At 40.9% G+C, this 17,096-nt stretch overlaps 1 protein-coding gene across 2 annotated transcripts in view; it reads right to left on the bottom strand.

The window, feature by feature from the left end:
• Positions 1-946: 946 nt before the first annotated feature.
• The window catches only part of LOC142663116 (solute carrier family 22 member 15-like), a 164,581-nt gene continuing 148,431 nt past the window's right edge, over positions 947-17,096 (bottom strand). For both annotated transcript variants that reach the window (XM_075841420.1, XM_075841421.1), the window contains exons 11-12: positions 4,832-4,984; positions 947-1,647 (exon numbers count right to left, since the gene is read on the bottom strand). In XM_075841420.1, coding sequence (XP_075697535.1) covers positions 1,621-1,647; positions 4,832-4,984 — 180 coding nt within the window. In that variant the 3' untranslated portion in view covers positions 947-1,620. The remainder of the gene's footprint in view (positions 1,648-4,831; positions 4,985-17,096) is intronic.

The following is a 17,096-nucleotide window of genomic DNA, read 5'->3' as shown; positions in this document are numbered from 1 at the left end:
TCCTTTTAACTTACAAATACTGATGTAAAATACTGACTATAATCCACCTGTGTTAAAGTGGGCAGCTTTTCTGGGTCCTTATGTGATAAAACCGTTTGAGAACCAGCGGATTCTCATTTAAAGGGATTATACGGGTTGTGAAAATTCTTTTGTGAGCGGGGCTCAGCGGTCATGTGTTGTATTTCTGGAATTATGCCAGAAATAAGATTAGTCACCATTGAGCCCCGCTTAGCCCTCTGATTGGCTGCAGTGATCACATGCTATGTGCATGTAAACAACCATCGGGAGTGCTGCAGGAGCATCAGCACTGGATCGCCGGGGGAAAGGATCTGCTTTTTTGGATTAATTATTTAATTTCCAGCCATTACAAAATAATTGACACAACCTGGATTACCCCTTTAACGCTAACACTAGTTAATTTTAGCCACACTACAATGGTAAAAATAAGCACCGCAAGAATACTACATATTACTCAATAGAAAAGTTAAGGAAAGGAAAATGCTAAATCCTATGATATACATAAAACCATTAGACTTATAGTACAACAGGAATCATAGCAAAAAAACTTGATGGGTCCGTTGATTGAAAAACAATGCTGCCTCTTGTGTGTACCGGCCAGGTCCTGTCCGTGAAACGTGGAAAGACAGGACATGTCCTATCTTTTCATGGATCGGAAAGTCAGATCCGTTTTCACGGACCCGATTCACCCACTAAAGTGAATGGGTGTGTAAAAACGATTGGGTGCCACTCGGATAATGTGAAAACTGCACTTCAAACTCAAATTTAAAATTAAGAAGAATATATTGCTGGTTAACCTATGTCTGCAAGGATTATATTTTTACTATAAAACTATTTAAAATTTTGAATTAAATCAACTAAATATACCACGCACACTCTCGAATTACATTTTCCGTGTGTACGTTTAGCAGGAAAAAAAACTGCATAAGAAATTTTATGGTGTTTATAGAAGATATATAAAAGAGTTACATAATCATAACCTGAAGACAAACATAGAAATTTTTAAATCTTGATTTAAAAAATACAATCAAAACAGTATTAACGTATTTTACCAGAAAACACAGTAAAGAAATGTCCAAATTTTGAAACAAACTTTCAAAAGTACATTTGGCCCATAAAAATGGCCACATTATTTATAATAGAGATGCAGCATTATTTCTCCTTTGCAAAGTATTTTCATTGAAGTATGAGATTTCATGGTTATCATAAACCAGAAGACAGTGCACTTTTACTGTACCAAAACGGAGGTATAAAATGGTCTGATACAAAACTATATATACTACATCCCATTTCAGTACATTTCTGAGTGTGTACTGCAACATTCTTGACATCAGACACCTCATAATGCTTATTGTAAATTATATACAAAATGGACTTTCAATCGACATTGTCTCAAAAGTCCATATCCAACAATAATACAACAAGAATGTGGTGAAAGGAAAAACAAATATTGTTTTCAATGGACAGTTGGAAATAAAACCTATTGTACACTTTTTGTAACATTTGTCCCTTATTCGTATAGGACAGTTTTAATGACAGAACTCCCAATGACTTGATCTCCATATCAGATGCAACAATAAGAGGTCCAAACGAGTCATGAAATCAGGTGTTATCTTCCTTTTGTTTTGCCTGCAAAACAGAACCACAAATCTTCAGAAAATAATAATACACAAATGATCATGAGAAAAACAAGTAAAATGTGAATAACTGAAGTGTTTCTAGATACAGCGACTTCTAAAGATGACCTGGAACTTTCTGTGGACGTCTACCCTTAAATACTATATTTTTTCTTATATTAAAGAAACTATAAAGAATAATATATCTTAATAGCGGTTAGAAGTAATTTTTTTTAAACACAGAGCTCCAAGTGCCCTACAGATATCGATTTTAAAAATAATATTCTGGCTGTATGCAGTCGCCACTAGAGGGAGCTAAGACAGTTTTGATGCAACCGCTTTTAAACGGATCCGAACAAATCCTGATCATCCCTTTTCACTTAAAAATGGGTTAAATCAGATTTTCAGTTTTTTTTAAGGCAAGAGTGGCTCTGCAGACTGCTATTTTTGACATTAAAAAATACCAAACCTTGGACGGAAACCTAAAAATGAAAGTGTGAACAGAGCTTTTCGAACTATAAAAAAGCATATGCTTCAGAACGGAGGTAAATTTTACACTGATTTAAAGTTTGTGGTGGGGAGCATATGGGGGCAGCTTGTAGGGCAGGTTGAAAATACCAAAATGGGTGCTGGATTCACATAGGCAGTTTTTGGTGTCGTTTTTATAGCCGAAAACTGTTTTGTTCCAAATGCAAGAAAAGTATAAGTCTTTCCTTTATACTTTTACTACGTTTTGGATTCACTCATGTGTTTGACTAAAAAATCCAATTGCCAACTTAAAAGATGGGAATACAGACACACGTTGTCAAAACCAGGAAACCCCTTTAAGACTGAAAATGGCCATTTTAAGATCTCTGGCATGGATATTAATCTTGTTCTATAAAACCCTTACCATAAATAAGGTATACATCTTTACTAAAAATGTTACTAGCATTTTATATACACTGAAAAACTGAACGCATTTCCTAAAATATATTTTTTCTACTAGAGAAGATGCAATTTTTTATAGATTAATTTAAGACATGGGTATATAAATAAAACCGCTTAAGCAACCTACGGGAAGACGATGATCTATAGTTTCAGGAATTCCAAAAAGAGCTGAAGTGCTTAGGAAGAATGTGCATTTGGGAGGTTCAGCTATATAAAAGCTTATGACAGTAATTATCACTTCTCTTCTCCTCAACTAAACATAGCAACAAGTACCAACCCCGACCTGAGCGGTGCTGTCCTAGCCTATATTGATGAGCGAGGCATCGTTGCCCTCTCCGAGGAGTTAATCATGTTATATACATATAGACTTGCAGCATAAATGAAAAACATATTAAAATCAACTTCTATAATTGGCTTGGCTGCAATTACTAAATCATTTTATGTACTGCATGTGACAGATTAAATATAGCTATAGTTACATAACCATTGCAGATCACTGAATAGATTCCCAGTGCTAAAAGAAAAATCCCATGCAATTGTTTCTAGCAAAAAATGGAAAGTAATTAACTGAGAAAGTAAATTGAGTGAGCACTCCTTTTTCTATCTTCCAATTACGAAAAAAAATGTGGAAATGAAATAAATTAGTACTATTAATTTTCTTTTTAAAAGGCGCTTTCCAGCTCTCTAAAATGATTTACTTTCTATATCGATGGGCTGGAATTAGAGTTTTCTAAAGTTTGTCACTGTAGTTCTAAAGAGACGTCTTAATCGAAGTAAAAAACATAAAATAATGCTTTCGTTCTATTGCTGTACTATATTTTATCTGTTTTGGCGCAGTATCTGTCTAATTCAGTCTGCTGCAATGCAAAACTTATGGAAGCACCGGGTTTTTCCTACATACAATTTTTATGTCTGCATTACAACATGATTAAAAGACATTACACATCCTAAATTCTGCATAAGACAACTATACGTAGTTTTTCTCAAAACGTATCTCGCAATTATCCTTTGTTATATAATAACATTTATTTGAGATATTTACCGAATACTAACATAAAAACCCTTTGGTTAAACTATTATATTTTAACATACAGTAGAAACTGCAATAATTGTGTACCTTTTACTTATATAACCTATGCCCATATTCCAATAGAAACTGCTGACAGCGATCACTGGCAGATATTGCTGGGATTTGTGGGAAAGTTCATAGTTATTGAAGCTATAAGGCTGTGAATTTCTAAAAGGTTCACCATTGAGTAGGTCTAATTGACTTGCCCAGCAGTTTAGTGTATTCTAATTAGTACTCGCTGGAAATCACCTTGTCAGCATAGGTATATGTTGTTTAAAAAGAAATCTCCTTACACCTATTGAGTAAAGAGTAGGAATGTGTTATCCTCTTCTATCAAGTAGTAAAGAATTATCTTACACTATTATTAGTTACTTCTGTCTCTGTTAAAACTGGATGACAAGCGTTATGACCGCTATTAGATCAGTTGGATGAGCTCCTAGAAAAAAGACCCTAAATGGCAGATCTACCATTCATTAGAGCATTTAGAACTGTGGCAATATTGTTTAGCAGAATTCTCCAAAAATAGTATAACTAAGGAATGACTTAAAAGAATTGAACAACATAAAAGAAGAGGAGAGCTCAAGGATCCAGAAGAGGTTTTCCTGGATTTGGCATGGATAGGCTAACCCTAGTATACGCCATCAAATGTATGATAGGTGGGTTCAACCCCCATGAGCTCCACAAATCGGCAGAACAAAAGGGGCAGTGGAGGTTGTTGGAGTGATGTGGCCCTTTCACTGCAGTACCCCCTGGAAGCTCAGCCAATTCAAGCGAATGGAGCAGAGCGTGGGTATAATGTTCCCAATAACTTTACCTTCAACTTTGTTACTTATAACCACAAACATTTTCTCCATACCCCGAGAAAGAGAAGTGTGCCATTGTTATTGAACCAAGAATCCCAAACCACAGAAGTGACATTCAGGGACCACTTGGAATCCTTCTGGTTTATACATGGTATACGGCACCACAAAACAATGAATGTTATTACCTTTACACAGAAACACCGTGCTAAATGTTGTATTGCACACAATATAGACACGATTTGGTTTAGAGTTGAATTTAAATTAGAGCTGAGTGCAGGTATTGTTAGAAATGTAGACACAGCAGGTTGTATTGGAGAACTACTAAATTGACATAGGCTACACATGAAGCCGTATTCAAGATAATGTACCTTTCTTTCCATCCGCTGATGTCTTACCTTGTTTAACAATTGGTATGCAGGAGATTGTAAGTCTTCAATGCACTCTGCAATTGGCTTATTAAGTGTTTCTGGCAGTAACAGACTCAGGATTCCTGCTGATATGCCGCTGATTCCAAATGCCAAGAATGGCATTGATGGATTAAGAGATTTCTGGAATGGAAATAACAGAAAGAAATGGAACTCAAATCATATCATGCATACCAGTACAGAGCTTTGCTTTCATTAACCAAGCAGGACACCCACCGAGTTTTCACAAACCCAAAAATGCTAGAAATTAAGAACCGGTATTCTGAGAGAAATAGTAAAATGCAGACACAACAGCACTTCCCAATATATACACATAATTGTTATGCACTTTACTTGAAAAATCTAGCTCGTGCACCGAGCACCTTCTTTCCGGTTTGACAGAACTACTCAATTTCTGCAGTGTTTGAACTGTTCCGATATTGCGGCTTTCCTTACTTTTGAATTCCTTCCATTTCGGTCATCACTATCTGAACCCTTGACAATATGACAAGAATGACACATCCTTTTGTTCCTACTTTGTCAAGGTTACAAGACAAAAAGGGTAAACTGAGCCACACACATTCCACGCCGGATATCAAAAGATGGCTTAACAAGCAATGTGAACTATATACTCGCCGTCAGTTTGATGCTGTCCATACGCATGTTGCATTTGAAGATGTGTGGGCGTGAAAGTCTACACAAAATTCACATTATGCATGTCCTTTGCTCATTATCATCGCCCTTTAGAAAAGCGAAATCATGTATAACAAATACTGATGGGAATAGACGCCAATTGCCCACAATTATTTGCATGCTGCGAGGAGTTTACTAGGCACAGGATGAGCAGTTTCTTTGTATTGAAGTTTAGCAGAACACTCGGTAATCATTGGGGAAAATCATTTAGGCATGTTTATCGTTATACTAGGCTAGGTTTCCACCGCATTTGTTTATCCTGTGGTAACTTCCTGATATTTCTTATCTTTTCTTTTAATTTTTTTTATTTTTAAAGAAAACTCTCTTTTTAAAGCTAACAGGTTTTTTTTTGAAAGCTAGAAATTATTTTTTAAATATCCACTTGCATCCGATCAATAGATCAGTTTTTTGTTTGTATTTTAGGCGACGTTCACATCATGTTTTGGCCTGCGTTCAACATATAAAACAGGAAATGCTGGTTTTAGAACACCAACATTTTTCCAGTAATTTTTTACATTAACAGTTCTAGTACAGCAAATAACGTAAAATGGTTCAAAAGTATGTTAAAAACATAAAAATATGATTTTTTAACCTCAAACGCAACAATAGTCTGAATTTATGATTTTAACCAAAGGGCTTTTTTTCTGGGAAGACATCAAGGACAGCTCCTCTGCAGCACCGAAAGCAAATTATGGTTTGAAATTGGATGCAACTATTCCTATGCAACTATTCCTACAGTTGTCTCAACTTTTGGAGATTACTTTCAAACCCTCTGATTATATATAACCAGTGTTAGAACAGACTACATTACAACACCCTGTAAGGCAGGATTCTCTCTTCAGGACAGAGCACACTGCTATCATAATGGCAAGAAAAAGGCAGTTAACAAAACAAGACAGACAGACAATTAAAACCCTTAGAAGTGTTGGTCTGTCCTACATAGAAATTGCCAAGAAAGCCAACGTGGCAGTCAGTTTCCTATACCATCAAAAGGCACTTGGAAACTGATGGAAACTCTATTCTTCCTGACTGTTCCCCCATACCCCTTTTAACCCACTGTCCACAGTAAAGTGGCCGGAGGCTCCCACAGCATTCCTGACTATTCCCCCGTAACCCTTTACACCCGCTGTCCAGAGTTTACACAGAACTCACCTTATGATGAGAGGCGAACAAAGAGAAAAGTGTAGCCCATGCCACACCTTGGATGGAGAATAAAGAACAATTCAATTATGTCGTTCTCATGGATGAAACATCAGTGGCTTAGGAGCTTTTGTCTCGGTTTTCTTTTAGGAATAAGACCCATCTCTCAATGAAGCCCAGACCTGAACATTCCCTGAAAGTTCATGTTAGGAGTGCTATCTTTCGTGCTGCTTCCGGGCCAATTATGATTTTTGAAGGTATTTTGATTAATGTTTGATTGTCCGCTGAATACCACGTGATTCCTTCTGCCAATCAGAAATCCAATACAAAATATATAGTCATTTGGTCGCCTTTGCTCATTGACATCACTCACAGTTTATTATGTGATGCCCAACATTCATGTTGATGTTCACAGATAGTGAGGAGCCCCCATAGATTTTATGGCTGCTAGGGAGGACAGCTGAAAGTGGAAGATTTAAAGTGGTAATGTTGACCTGCCTAGAGAAATAGGAAAGCCTCCAGACACTGCCACACTGGAGATTGGGCTAAAAGGGGTACGGGGAAACAGGAATTGTAGGGTGGCCTCCGGCTGTTGCCGCTACACTGGGGGCAGTGGGTTAGAATGGTTACATGAAAAGTCAGAAAGGGTAGTGAAGCCTCCGGCCGCCGTCACTTTACTGTGGACAGTGGGTTAGACTGAGAATTAGAGACTGCTAAACAAAAATGCAGGATACAAGTCATATAATGGCCAGATTTAGTGTTATTCCTTATGTACACTTATATGACAGTTTATTCTAGAAAGTCACTTGAAGCGATGAGTACGCTTTAACGGAAATTTTTTTTCTTTCTTTGTTCTTCTATTGTTTTCATGTATACTTTCTGAATCAATTCTTTACGGTTTTCACGATCTCTGACTTCTGTCATTCAATAAGCACCTTCATTGTTTATTCCCAATGGATAAAGATATGTCCTGGTCATGTGATGATCACACACATGACTGCAATTCATACAGAAAGTGCATTGGAAAATTGAATAACTTCTCACTATACAAAGAATAAACTTTAAACATTATTATTTTTATTTTTTTGCTAAAACCATAATACCCCTTCAAATATTTTGCTACAGTAAGGAATTCCTTTGCTTAAAAATGCCAGAAAATGAATTTCCTTCATATATGGTTATGTAGCACTGGAACTTGTATATACTTACTTAAATATTTGACTCATCCCAAATAGACATATAATATCATAAATGCTCTATAATATATAGAGTGTGAAAGCAATTTCTTTTTCATTTTTGGAGAAATATGTCAATTGCCATAAATGTTCTCACACAGAATAATATCTGTAATAACAAGCTAATACTGATAATGCAGCAAAATAAGTACTTTACATGTTCAAAAGTACAATTTAAAGAAGATGATTGAGGGTAAACGACTTTAAAGCAGCCTTCATGGAGTATAATTAGAACATTTGTTACATGAAGTTATAAGATTCTAGCAGCTATTCGACAAGCCTAAAAGAATGTAAAGAGGTCATTTAGTTTTAGATAATGCATGCTCCTTGCAAAGGCTTTTAATAAGTCCCCAGGGTCTAATTGGTAAAAGAAATGTAATTATAATATATATATATATTTATAACTGCAAGTCCTTAGAACTTATAGTGAAATTTGATGTTTGTTTTTCAGCTCCTAGTGTATTTCTCATGTAGAAGATCCATTGTGTTTCACTTGGAATACTTGAAATATTGAAGTGAATCACACTTTTTCCCCTCTGTACCACAAGTTTTTCATTATAGTAGATCTGCTTTAAAGTGTAAAGTCACAGGAGTATCATATTTGGGATCAATACTGTCCCGGAATAATTTACCAATACTTGCAGGGTTACTGGCCCCATTTCACGGTTTAACGTCATTAACTTGAAGGGAATGTATTCTCAGAAAATTACATATTTTAAAATCAGGTTTTTCTTATAAACATATTTGTTTTAAAATTGTTGGTGTGTTTAAGCTTTTACACTCCATATATAAAATAAAAATCTTTAAAAATTCCAGTTTTCATACTAGCCACTAGATCAGTTACAATAGGCTGAAGCTCCCTGTTTTCTGTAGCTCACTTGTTAGCTTTGCTGTACAGACTGACAGAATGAGCAGAGTAATATTATTATATTAAAAGACGGGGGCTTTATTGTGAGATCTATTGTATTGATGGGGGCCTAGATAAGGATGGAAAGCAATCCTATACAAATACACATATAATGCTCTATATGCAGCTCCCCCTGTCATTTCATCGGTATCCGGGGTGGGGCTGTACTTAAACAATTCCTGTAGACTGTAATAATCTATCACATTTTGCTGGCAGTTGACTCCTACTCATCTCAGTTGCCATAAAGTACACAGACTCTGCTGCATGGTCTATACAGGAGATACAGGAACCAAATGTGTATTTCCCATGTGACAGAAGCAAGGGAAGTTTCTGGAAATAAAAAATAGCTACAACATAAAACCACAATTTTTCTCTTCTACTATCGAACTAATGAAACTAAAATTAAATACATGACAAATTAATTTGAAATGCAAACAAAATATCCAGTAATGACTGAACATCTCTCTCTGCACAAGTTCTCTGGTGAAGTACATGGTAGATATTAAAAATCATCCAAGCTACTAAATTTTGATAAAAGTTCATCACTTCTATGACACATTAAATAAATCTGTATAATTCACCTTCCGTTGCCACAAAAAAAAAACAGTGTAGTCTGTAATTTCTTAATGTTAATAATAAATCAGTTGGCCTTGGGAAAACTTCTCTTTAAACTTTGGGGGAGGGGGAATGAGAGAGAGCATCATTGTGCCTTAGTAGCTATACTTGATAGTGTCACTAATTTAATTAAATAGCCTATAATCCCCCAAATACCAAACAAGAGGTCTGAAAAAGCAAAAATTCACATGGTGTATAAGGTTTGACGGAAGACATCAAGGTCCTGAAGTATAGTCCTGTTTAACCCATAGGGTCTAAGCCCTGTAAATATCATGGTGTAACCGCCTTGAAAAGAGCGACCCGCAGCGTATCCCTCATTAGATTCCTTATATGCTAAATCACTGTAATGTCGGGGTAGAGAGACAGACAGGTGAGCCCTAATCTACCCGTCACTCAGTCCCTGCCTACTTGCATGGCCCGTCCTAGGCGACGGCGTACAACTGGGCAACGGTACCTACGCTCAATATGTGAACGACAGACAAAACAAGACAAGGGTACACAGAAGCAAAGGGAAGTGGGGCAGTTGCCCACGGCAGCACCGTGAGCAATAAGAGAAGTGGACGAGCCGAGTCAACAGCAGAGCCAGGAAACAAGAATTACAGGCAAAGGACAAGCAGAAAATGAAGGTATAAATAGACCATGGGCGGGAGCTAGAACCATCTGGCCAGGCTGTGATAGGTTCTCCCACTCCTCAGCCTACTAGCCTGAGTGGTAGCAGATCGAGTCACTCTAGCTGACCTAGGAACAGATGCAGGCTGATTAACCACGGGCGTCGACACAGAAGCTGTGTCAGGCAAATCCTTTACAGTACCCCCCCCCCTTTTATGAGGGGCCACTGGACCCTTCCTAGGTGGACCTGGCTTGTTGGGGAACCGAAGATGGAACTCCCTGAGCAATAACCCGGTGTGAACATCCCGGGCGGGTACCCAAGTCCTCTCCAATGGACCAGGTACTGGAGGGAGCCTTCGACCATCCTGCTGTCCACAATCTTGGCCACCTCGAATTCTACCCCTTCAGGGATGAGAACAGGGACTGGAGGTTTCCTCGAGGTAGCCAAGGACGGGGAGCAGCGTTTCAGGAGGGAGGCATGGAACACGTTGTGTATTTGAAAAGACGGGGGTAACTCCAGCCGGAAGGAGACAGGGTTAAGGACCTCAATGACCTTGTACGGCCCTATATATCGGGGAGCAAATTTTTGGGACGGAACTTTAAGGTGCAAATTTTTTTAAGACAGCCACACCAGATCCCCGACCACAAACAAGGGGTTAGTAGAACGTCTTTTATCTGCCTGAGTCTTTTGTATGCTCTGGGACGCCTCAAGGATCTTCTGAACCTGGGCCTAGACTGTGCACAGTTCCCGATGAACAACATCTACCTCGGGATTGTTGGAACCACCAGGTGAAACGGAGGAGAACCGTGGAATAAACCCAAAACTACAGAAAAAGGGGGAGACCCCTGACGAGTTATTAAAGGAACAGTGTCATCACAAATTTTTTTTTCATATGTTAAAGATGTTAGTGCTTTATTAAAAACGTTTATATTTATTTGTGTGTTTGTGTTTTACTTTTTCTTATTTTTACACTTTTTCTTCCCTATGGGGGCTACCATTTTTTGTTCCATTTCTGTATGTGTCGATTAACGACACATACAGACATGGAATACGGCAGCCACAGTCCCATAGGGACTGCGAACGGCTCCCGTCCCATCCACTTCTGTGTACGCCGTCTGTGTGGGAACTGCGCACGCGCCGCTCCCACACAGTCCAATTTGAAATTGGCGCCGTCCGGCGCCATTTTCCTGTGGACCGGAAGTCGCGGCCGGACAGTAAGATTACTACTTCCGGTCGCGGCTTCCGGACTTGTGCACTTGGACCAGCGGCAGCAGACGGAGCGGACGGGCCGGAGGGAGCCGCGGCGGCAGGAGCAGGTAAGAGATTTCAATGTATGTTCGTGTTTGTGTACGTTTACTACTGTATGTAAACCTACTACACTGTGTGTTAGCTCCAAAAATGGCGACACACAGTGTAGGAGGTTAGACCGTTCAAACCCCTCGTTTATCCCGGCACTAGCCAGGATAAAGGAGGGGGGGATGCTGAGAGCTCACTAGAGCGAGGGCTTTTTACCCAATTTTGCAATGCTGCAATTTTGGGAATAGCTCCATCTAGTGACCAGCAATGGGAAATATTATAAATTAGAATCTAATTTATAATATTTCCTGACTCGTGAAAAAAATAAAAAAAATTTGAACAATGTTTAATCACCTACACACTAAATGTTTAATTAAAAAAAAAAAAACATGTTTTTCTGGCAACACATTCCCTTTAAGGGAAAATTCGGCCAGGGGAATGAAGGAGACCCAATCATCTTGACAGTCAGAGATAAAACACCTTAAATATTGCTCTAAAGACTGATTAGTCCTCTCAGTTTGGCCATTAGTTTCAGGATGGAAGGCAGAGGAGAAGGACAGATCAATCTCCAACTTCTTACAGAAAGCTCTCCAAAACAATGAAACAAATTCTACCCCTCTGTCAGAAACAATATTGACAGGGACCCCATGGAGACGCAGGATGTGTTTGACAAACAAGGTAGCTAACGTCTTGGCATTGGGTAGTATCTTGAGGGGCGGGGCACGAAGTGGCACATCTTACTGAAGCGGTCTACTACAACCCACACCACCGACTTGCCTTGTGATGGAGGCAGATCGGTGATAAAATCCATGGAGATATGGGTCCAAGGTCTCTGGGGAATGGGCAAAGAACATAGCAAGCCTGCTGGTCGGGACCTGGGAGTCTTGGACCTAGCACAAATTTCACAAGCGCCGACGTAGGCCTTAAAGTCTTTAAGCAACCCAGGCCACCAATAGGTTCTGGAAATTAGGTGCTTGGTACCCAGGATGCCTGGATGGCCAGATAGTGCAGAGTCATGATTCTCCCTGAGTACCCTTAGCTGGAATTGCCGGGGAACAAACAGCTTGTTCTCAGGAAGGTTCTCGGGAGCTGAACCTTGATCAGCCGCAATTTCGGAGACTAAATCAGAATCAGAGGATATGATTATACCTGGGCGCAAAACACACGCAGGATCCTCCTCCTCCGGAGGGCTGGCCATGAAGCTACGCGACAGTGCATCAGCTTTAATATTTTTAGACCCAGCCCAATAGGTGACCACAAAGTTGAATCTAGTAAAGAAACAATGCCCATCGAGCTTGTCTCAGGTTTAGCCTCCGGGCAGACTCTAGGAAAACCAGATTCTTGTGGTCGGTAAGGACCGTTACCTGGTGCCTAGCCCCCTGCAGCAAGTGGCGCCACTCTTCAAATGCCCATTTAATGGTAAGAGTTTGCGGTTGTCAACATCATAGTTACTCTCAGTGAACGAGAACTTCCTTGAGAAGGAGGCACAGGGACGGAGAAGGGTGAGAGACCTAGTACCCTGGGACAAGACAGCACCCTACCTCGGAGATGTCAACCTCCACGATGAATGGCTCCATTTGGTTAGGGTGAATCAGCACTGGGGCAGAGATAAAGCACTTCTTAAGGATCTCAAAAGCCTGGACCTCCTCCGGAGGCCAGTGGAGGAGATCAGCACCTTGGCGAGTAAGGTCGGTAAGAGGCTTAGCGGTGACCGAGATGTTAGCAATAAATATCCTGTAATAATTAGCAAACCCCAGGAAGCACGGTAAAGCCTTCAGGGAGGCAGGTTGGACCCATTCAGCCACAGCCTGAACCTTGGCAGGGTCCATGCGGAATTCGTTAGGAGTGATGATTTGACCCAAAAATGGTATCTCCTGCACCCCAAACACACATTTTTCGAATTTAGCAAAGAGTTTGTTTTCCCAAAGGGCCTGGAGCACCTTCTTGACATGCTCAATGTGGGAGGACCAGTCCTTGGAAAATACAAGTATATCATCAAGGTACACTACAAGAAATACCCCCAGGTAGTCTCATAAAATCTCATTTATGAAATTCTGGAAGACCGCGGGAGCATTACACAACCCAAAGGGCATGACGAGGTATTCAAAATGACCTTCGGGCGTGTTAAACGCAGTCTACCACTCATCCCCTTCTCTGATTCGGATAAGATTATAAGCGCACCGAAGATCAAACTTAGAGAACCATTGGGCCCCCTGAACCTGATTGAAGATATCAGGAATCAAAGGAAGGGGATATTGGTTCCTTACGGTGACCTTATTCAAGCTTCGGTAATCGATGTACGGCTTAAGACCACCATCCTTCTTCCCTACAAAGAAGAAGCCAGCACCTACTGGAGAAGTAGAGGGGCGAATATAACCCTTGGCCAGGCATTCCTGGATATACTCTCTTATGGCTTCACGTTCGGGACAAGAGAGATTAAATATCCTACCTTTAGGTAGCTTAGCTCCTGATACCAAATTGATTGCGCAATCGTACTCTCTATGAGGAGGTAACTCTTCGGAGGCTTTTTTAGAAAAAACATCAGCGAAGTCCTGAATAAACTCAGGTAGAGTGTTCACCTCCTCATCGAGAGAAATCAAATGAATAGAAAAACAGGACGTCATGTATTCATTACCCCATTTAGTAAGATCCCCAGTATTCCAGTTAAATGTGGGATTATGCCTCTGCAACCAGGGAAGGCCTAAAACCAAAATCGGACGATAATCCCTGCATCACCAACACAGAACACTGCTCCAAATGAATAGAGCCAACAATGAGTTCAAAAACAGGGGTACGCTGCGTAAAATAACAATTAGCAAGTGGAGTGGAGTCGATACCCACTACCGGGACAGGTTTGGGCAAATCAATCAATGGCATAGCTAGAGACATAGCAAATTCCACAGACATAATATTAGCAGAAGGCACTGCCGTTGGCAGACCTACCATCAAAATAGACCTGAAAGGGAAGCAAGATCTTATTAGGTTTCATATTTACAGGAAATACCTGTGCGCCCAAGCGACCTCCCCGATGGTCACTTAGGCGCGGAAGTTTTCCGGCTGCTTATTCTTACGCCTCGGACAGTTGTTCACTTGATGCTGGTCATCCTCACAGTAGAAGCAGAGACCATTCTTCCTGCGGAACTCTCTACGTTGTTGGAGAGACACGGAGGCCCCGAGTTGCATTGGCTCATCCGAGTTTTCCGTGGAAGAATGAAGCAACGGAACCTCGGGAGTCATCATAGGGGAGCCAGAGGAGAAGGCACAAAAACGTTCAAGTTGTCGTTCCCTGAGAACTCGGTCAAGACGTACCGCTAAAGCCATAACCTGATCTAGAGAGTCAGAAGAGGGATAGCTAACTAACAGCTCTTTCAGGGCGTTCGACAGACCCAATCTAAACTGGCATCTCAAGGCAGGGTCATTCCACCGAGAAGCTACACACCACTTCCTAAAGTCAGAACAGTACTCCTCAACGGGTCTCTTACCCTGACGTAAGGTCACCAGCTGACTCTCGGCAAAGGCAGTCTTGTCAGTCTCGTCATAGATGAGCCCAAGAGCGGAAAAAAAAAAGTTAACAGAAGAAAGTTCAGGGGCATCAGGAGCCAAGGAGAAGGCCCATTCCTGTGGGCCGTCCTGGAGCCGGGACATAATTATACCCACTCGTTGGCTCTCAGAACCTGAGGAGTGGGGCCTTAGACGGAAATAGAGCCTACAACTCTCCCGAAAAGGAGAAAAAAGTCTTCCGGTCCCCTGAGAACCGGTCATGCAACTTGAGGTGGGGTTTAAGAGGTGAGGTGGAGGGCACTACCTGGGTTGCATCACGCTGGTTGTACATCTGAGCCAGGTCTTGGACCTATAGGGAGAGACCCTGCATTTGCTGAGCCAGGGTCTCAAGGGGGTCCATAGTAGTGTCAGGGACCAGGGTAGAAAAAGGTATATGGGCCTGTGACTATGTAATGTTGGGGTAGGGAGACTGACAGGTGAGCCCTTATCTACACGCCACTCAGTCCCTGCCTACTTGCACGGCCCGTCCTAGCCGACGACGTACAACTGGGCGACGGTCCCTACGCTCAATATGTGCACGACAGACAAAACAAGACAAGGGTACACAGAAGCAAAGGGAAGTGGGGCAGTTGCCCACGGCAACACCGTGAGCAACAAGAGAAGTGGACGAGCCGAGTCAAACCAGGAGAGTACGTGGTAGCAAAAGCAGAGCAGGAGAATAGTCAGTCAAGCCAGGGTCAATATGAAGCAGAGGTCAAATGGAAATAGCAGGAACAGCAGAGCCAGGAAACAAGAATCACAGGCAAAGGACAAGCAGCAAATGAAGGTATAAATAGACCAAGGGCGGGAGCTAGAACCGTCTGGCCAGGCTGTGATAGGTTCTCCCACTCCTCAGCCTACCAGCCTGAGTGGTAGCAGATCGAGTCACTCTAGTAGACCTTGGAACAGATGCGGGCTGATTAACCATGGGCGTCGACACAGAAGCTGTGTCAGGCAAATCCTTTACAATCACCTAACGCGTTTCGTCAAAATAGTCATACTGTCCCATCAGGGAACAGAGCCATAATATGCCAACCAATCTGGGGTGAAACCGCAATAGCCACGCTATGGTGAAAAACGCTGGCTTGACTCAAGTGGCAAATGATGCCCAGGGAACATTTAGGTCGTCATGGCTGGAAGCGTGTCTAGGGTTCCACTTCCCATTGAACTCTAAAACAGTCTGAAAGTGATCATATGAAACACCATGTGACTACCCAGGACCAGGAAGTGCTTTATTTTCAGCCCCCGTTTGGCAGTGGCGTTTAGTAGAGGGGGGGGGGGGGGTCTTATCACACTAACATACTTCATTTAAGAGGTCTCTCACAGTGACTGGTTTTCTTTATGGTATAACATACTGTATGACAACCTCTCCCTGGTCATTATGGAGTACTCCTCTTCATGATTACCTTATCCAGAGCATCCAGCAGATTTTAATAGGACACATTTATAACTTCTTAACTACAATACTCAGAACTCGGCGAGTGCATGATTAATGGCAAATCTTAACCGGATGTCACACATGAGCAATGCCTATTTGATGAATATACACATGGTCAGGAAAGAAAGATGATAATAACAGATACCTGCATATTGAAATCGCTTCCCTGCACTTTGGAAAGTGTCCTACTTGACATAAGCTTCGGGACTAATTCATTTGGCTGTGTAATCGAACATCTAGTCACTGCAGAGAAGCTACTTGTCTGTAATTTAGTCCCAAGTCAGACATCTACTGTGTCATCACATTTATTTTGTCATTTTTGTATTATCTAAGATGCTGGTTTATGTATATCTGTAACACTTTTCCATTTCATTTTTATTAAACTTAGGTCAAATTGGATACATTTTCCAGGTAACTATGATAAACAGAACACATTATCTGCTGTCCACAGATATTTCACACAATAGAAACCACATACACACAGTTTTTATCAACACTTTTGGTGATTTTGTTGTCAGAACATACATACATTATATGGACAAAAGTATTGTGACACCTACACATTATACCTGTACAGCAGCTTTTAGGAGCGTTCTAAATCCATAGATATTAATATAGAGAGTTGGTCTCCCCTTTACAGCTAAAACAGCATCCTCTTTTCTGGGAAGACTTTCCACAAAATTTTGGAGTGTATCTGTGGGAAGTTTTCCCATTCATCCAGAAGAGCATTTGTGAGGTCAGACACGGATGTTGGATGAGAAGGTCTGGCTTGCAATGTTCTA

The sequence above is a fragment of the Rhinoderma darwinii genome, chromosome 11 (genome assembly GCF_050947455.1).
Source record: "Rhinoderma darwinii isolate aRhiDar2 chromosome 11, aRhiDar2.hap1, whole genome shotgun sequence".
In the NCBI taxonomy this organism is placed as follows: domain Eukaryota; kingdom Metazoa; phylum Chordata; class Amphibia; order Anura; family Rhinodermatidae; genus Rhinoderma; species Rhinoderma darwinii.
This window is presented reverse-complemented; position numbering and strand designations above follow the sequence as displayed.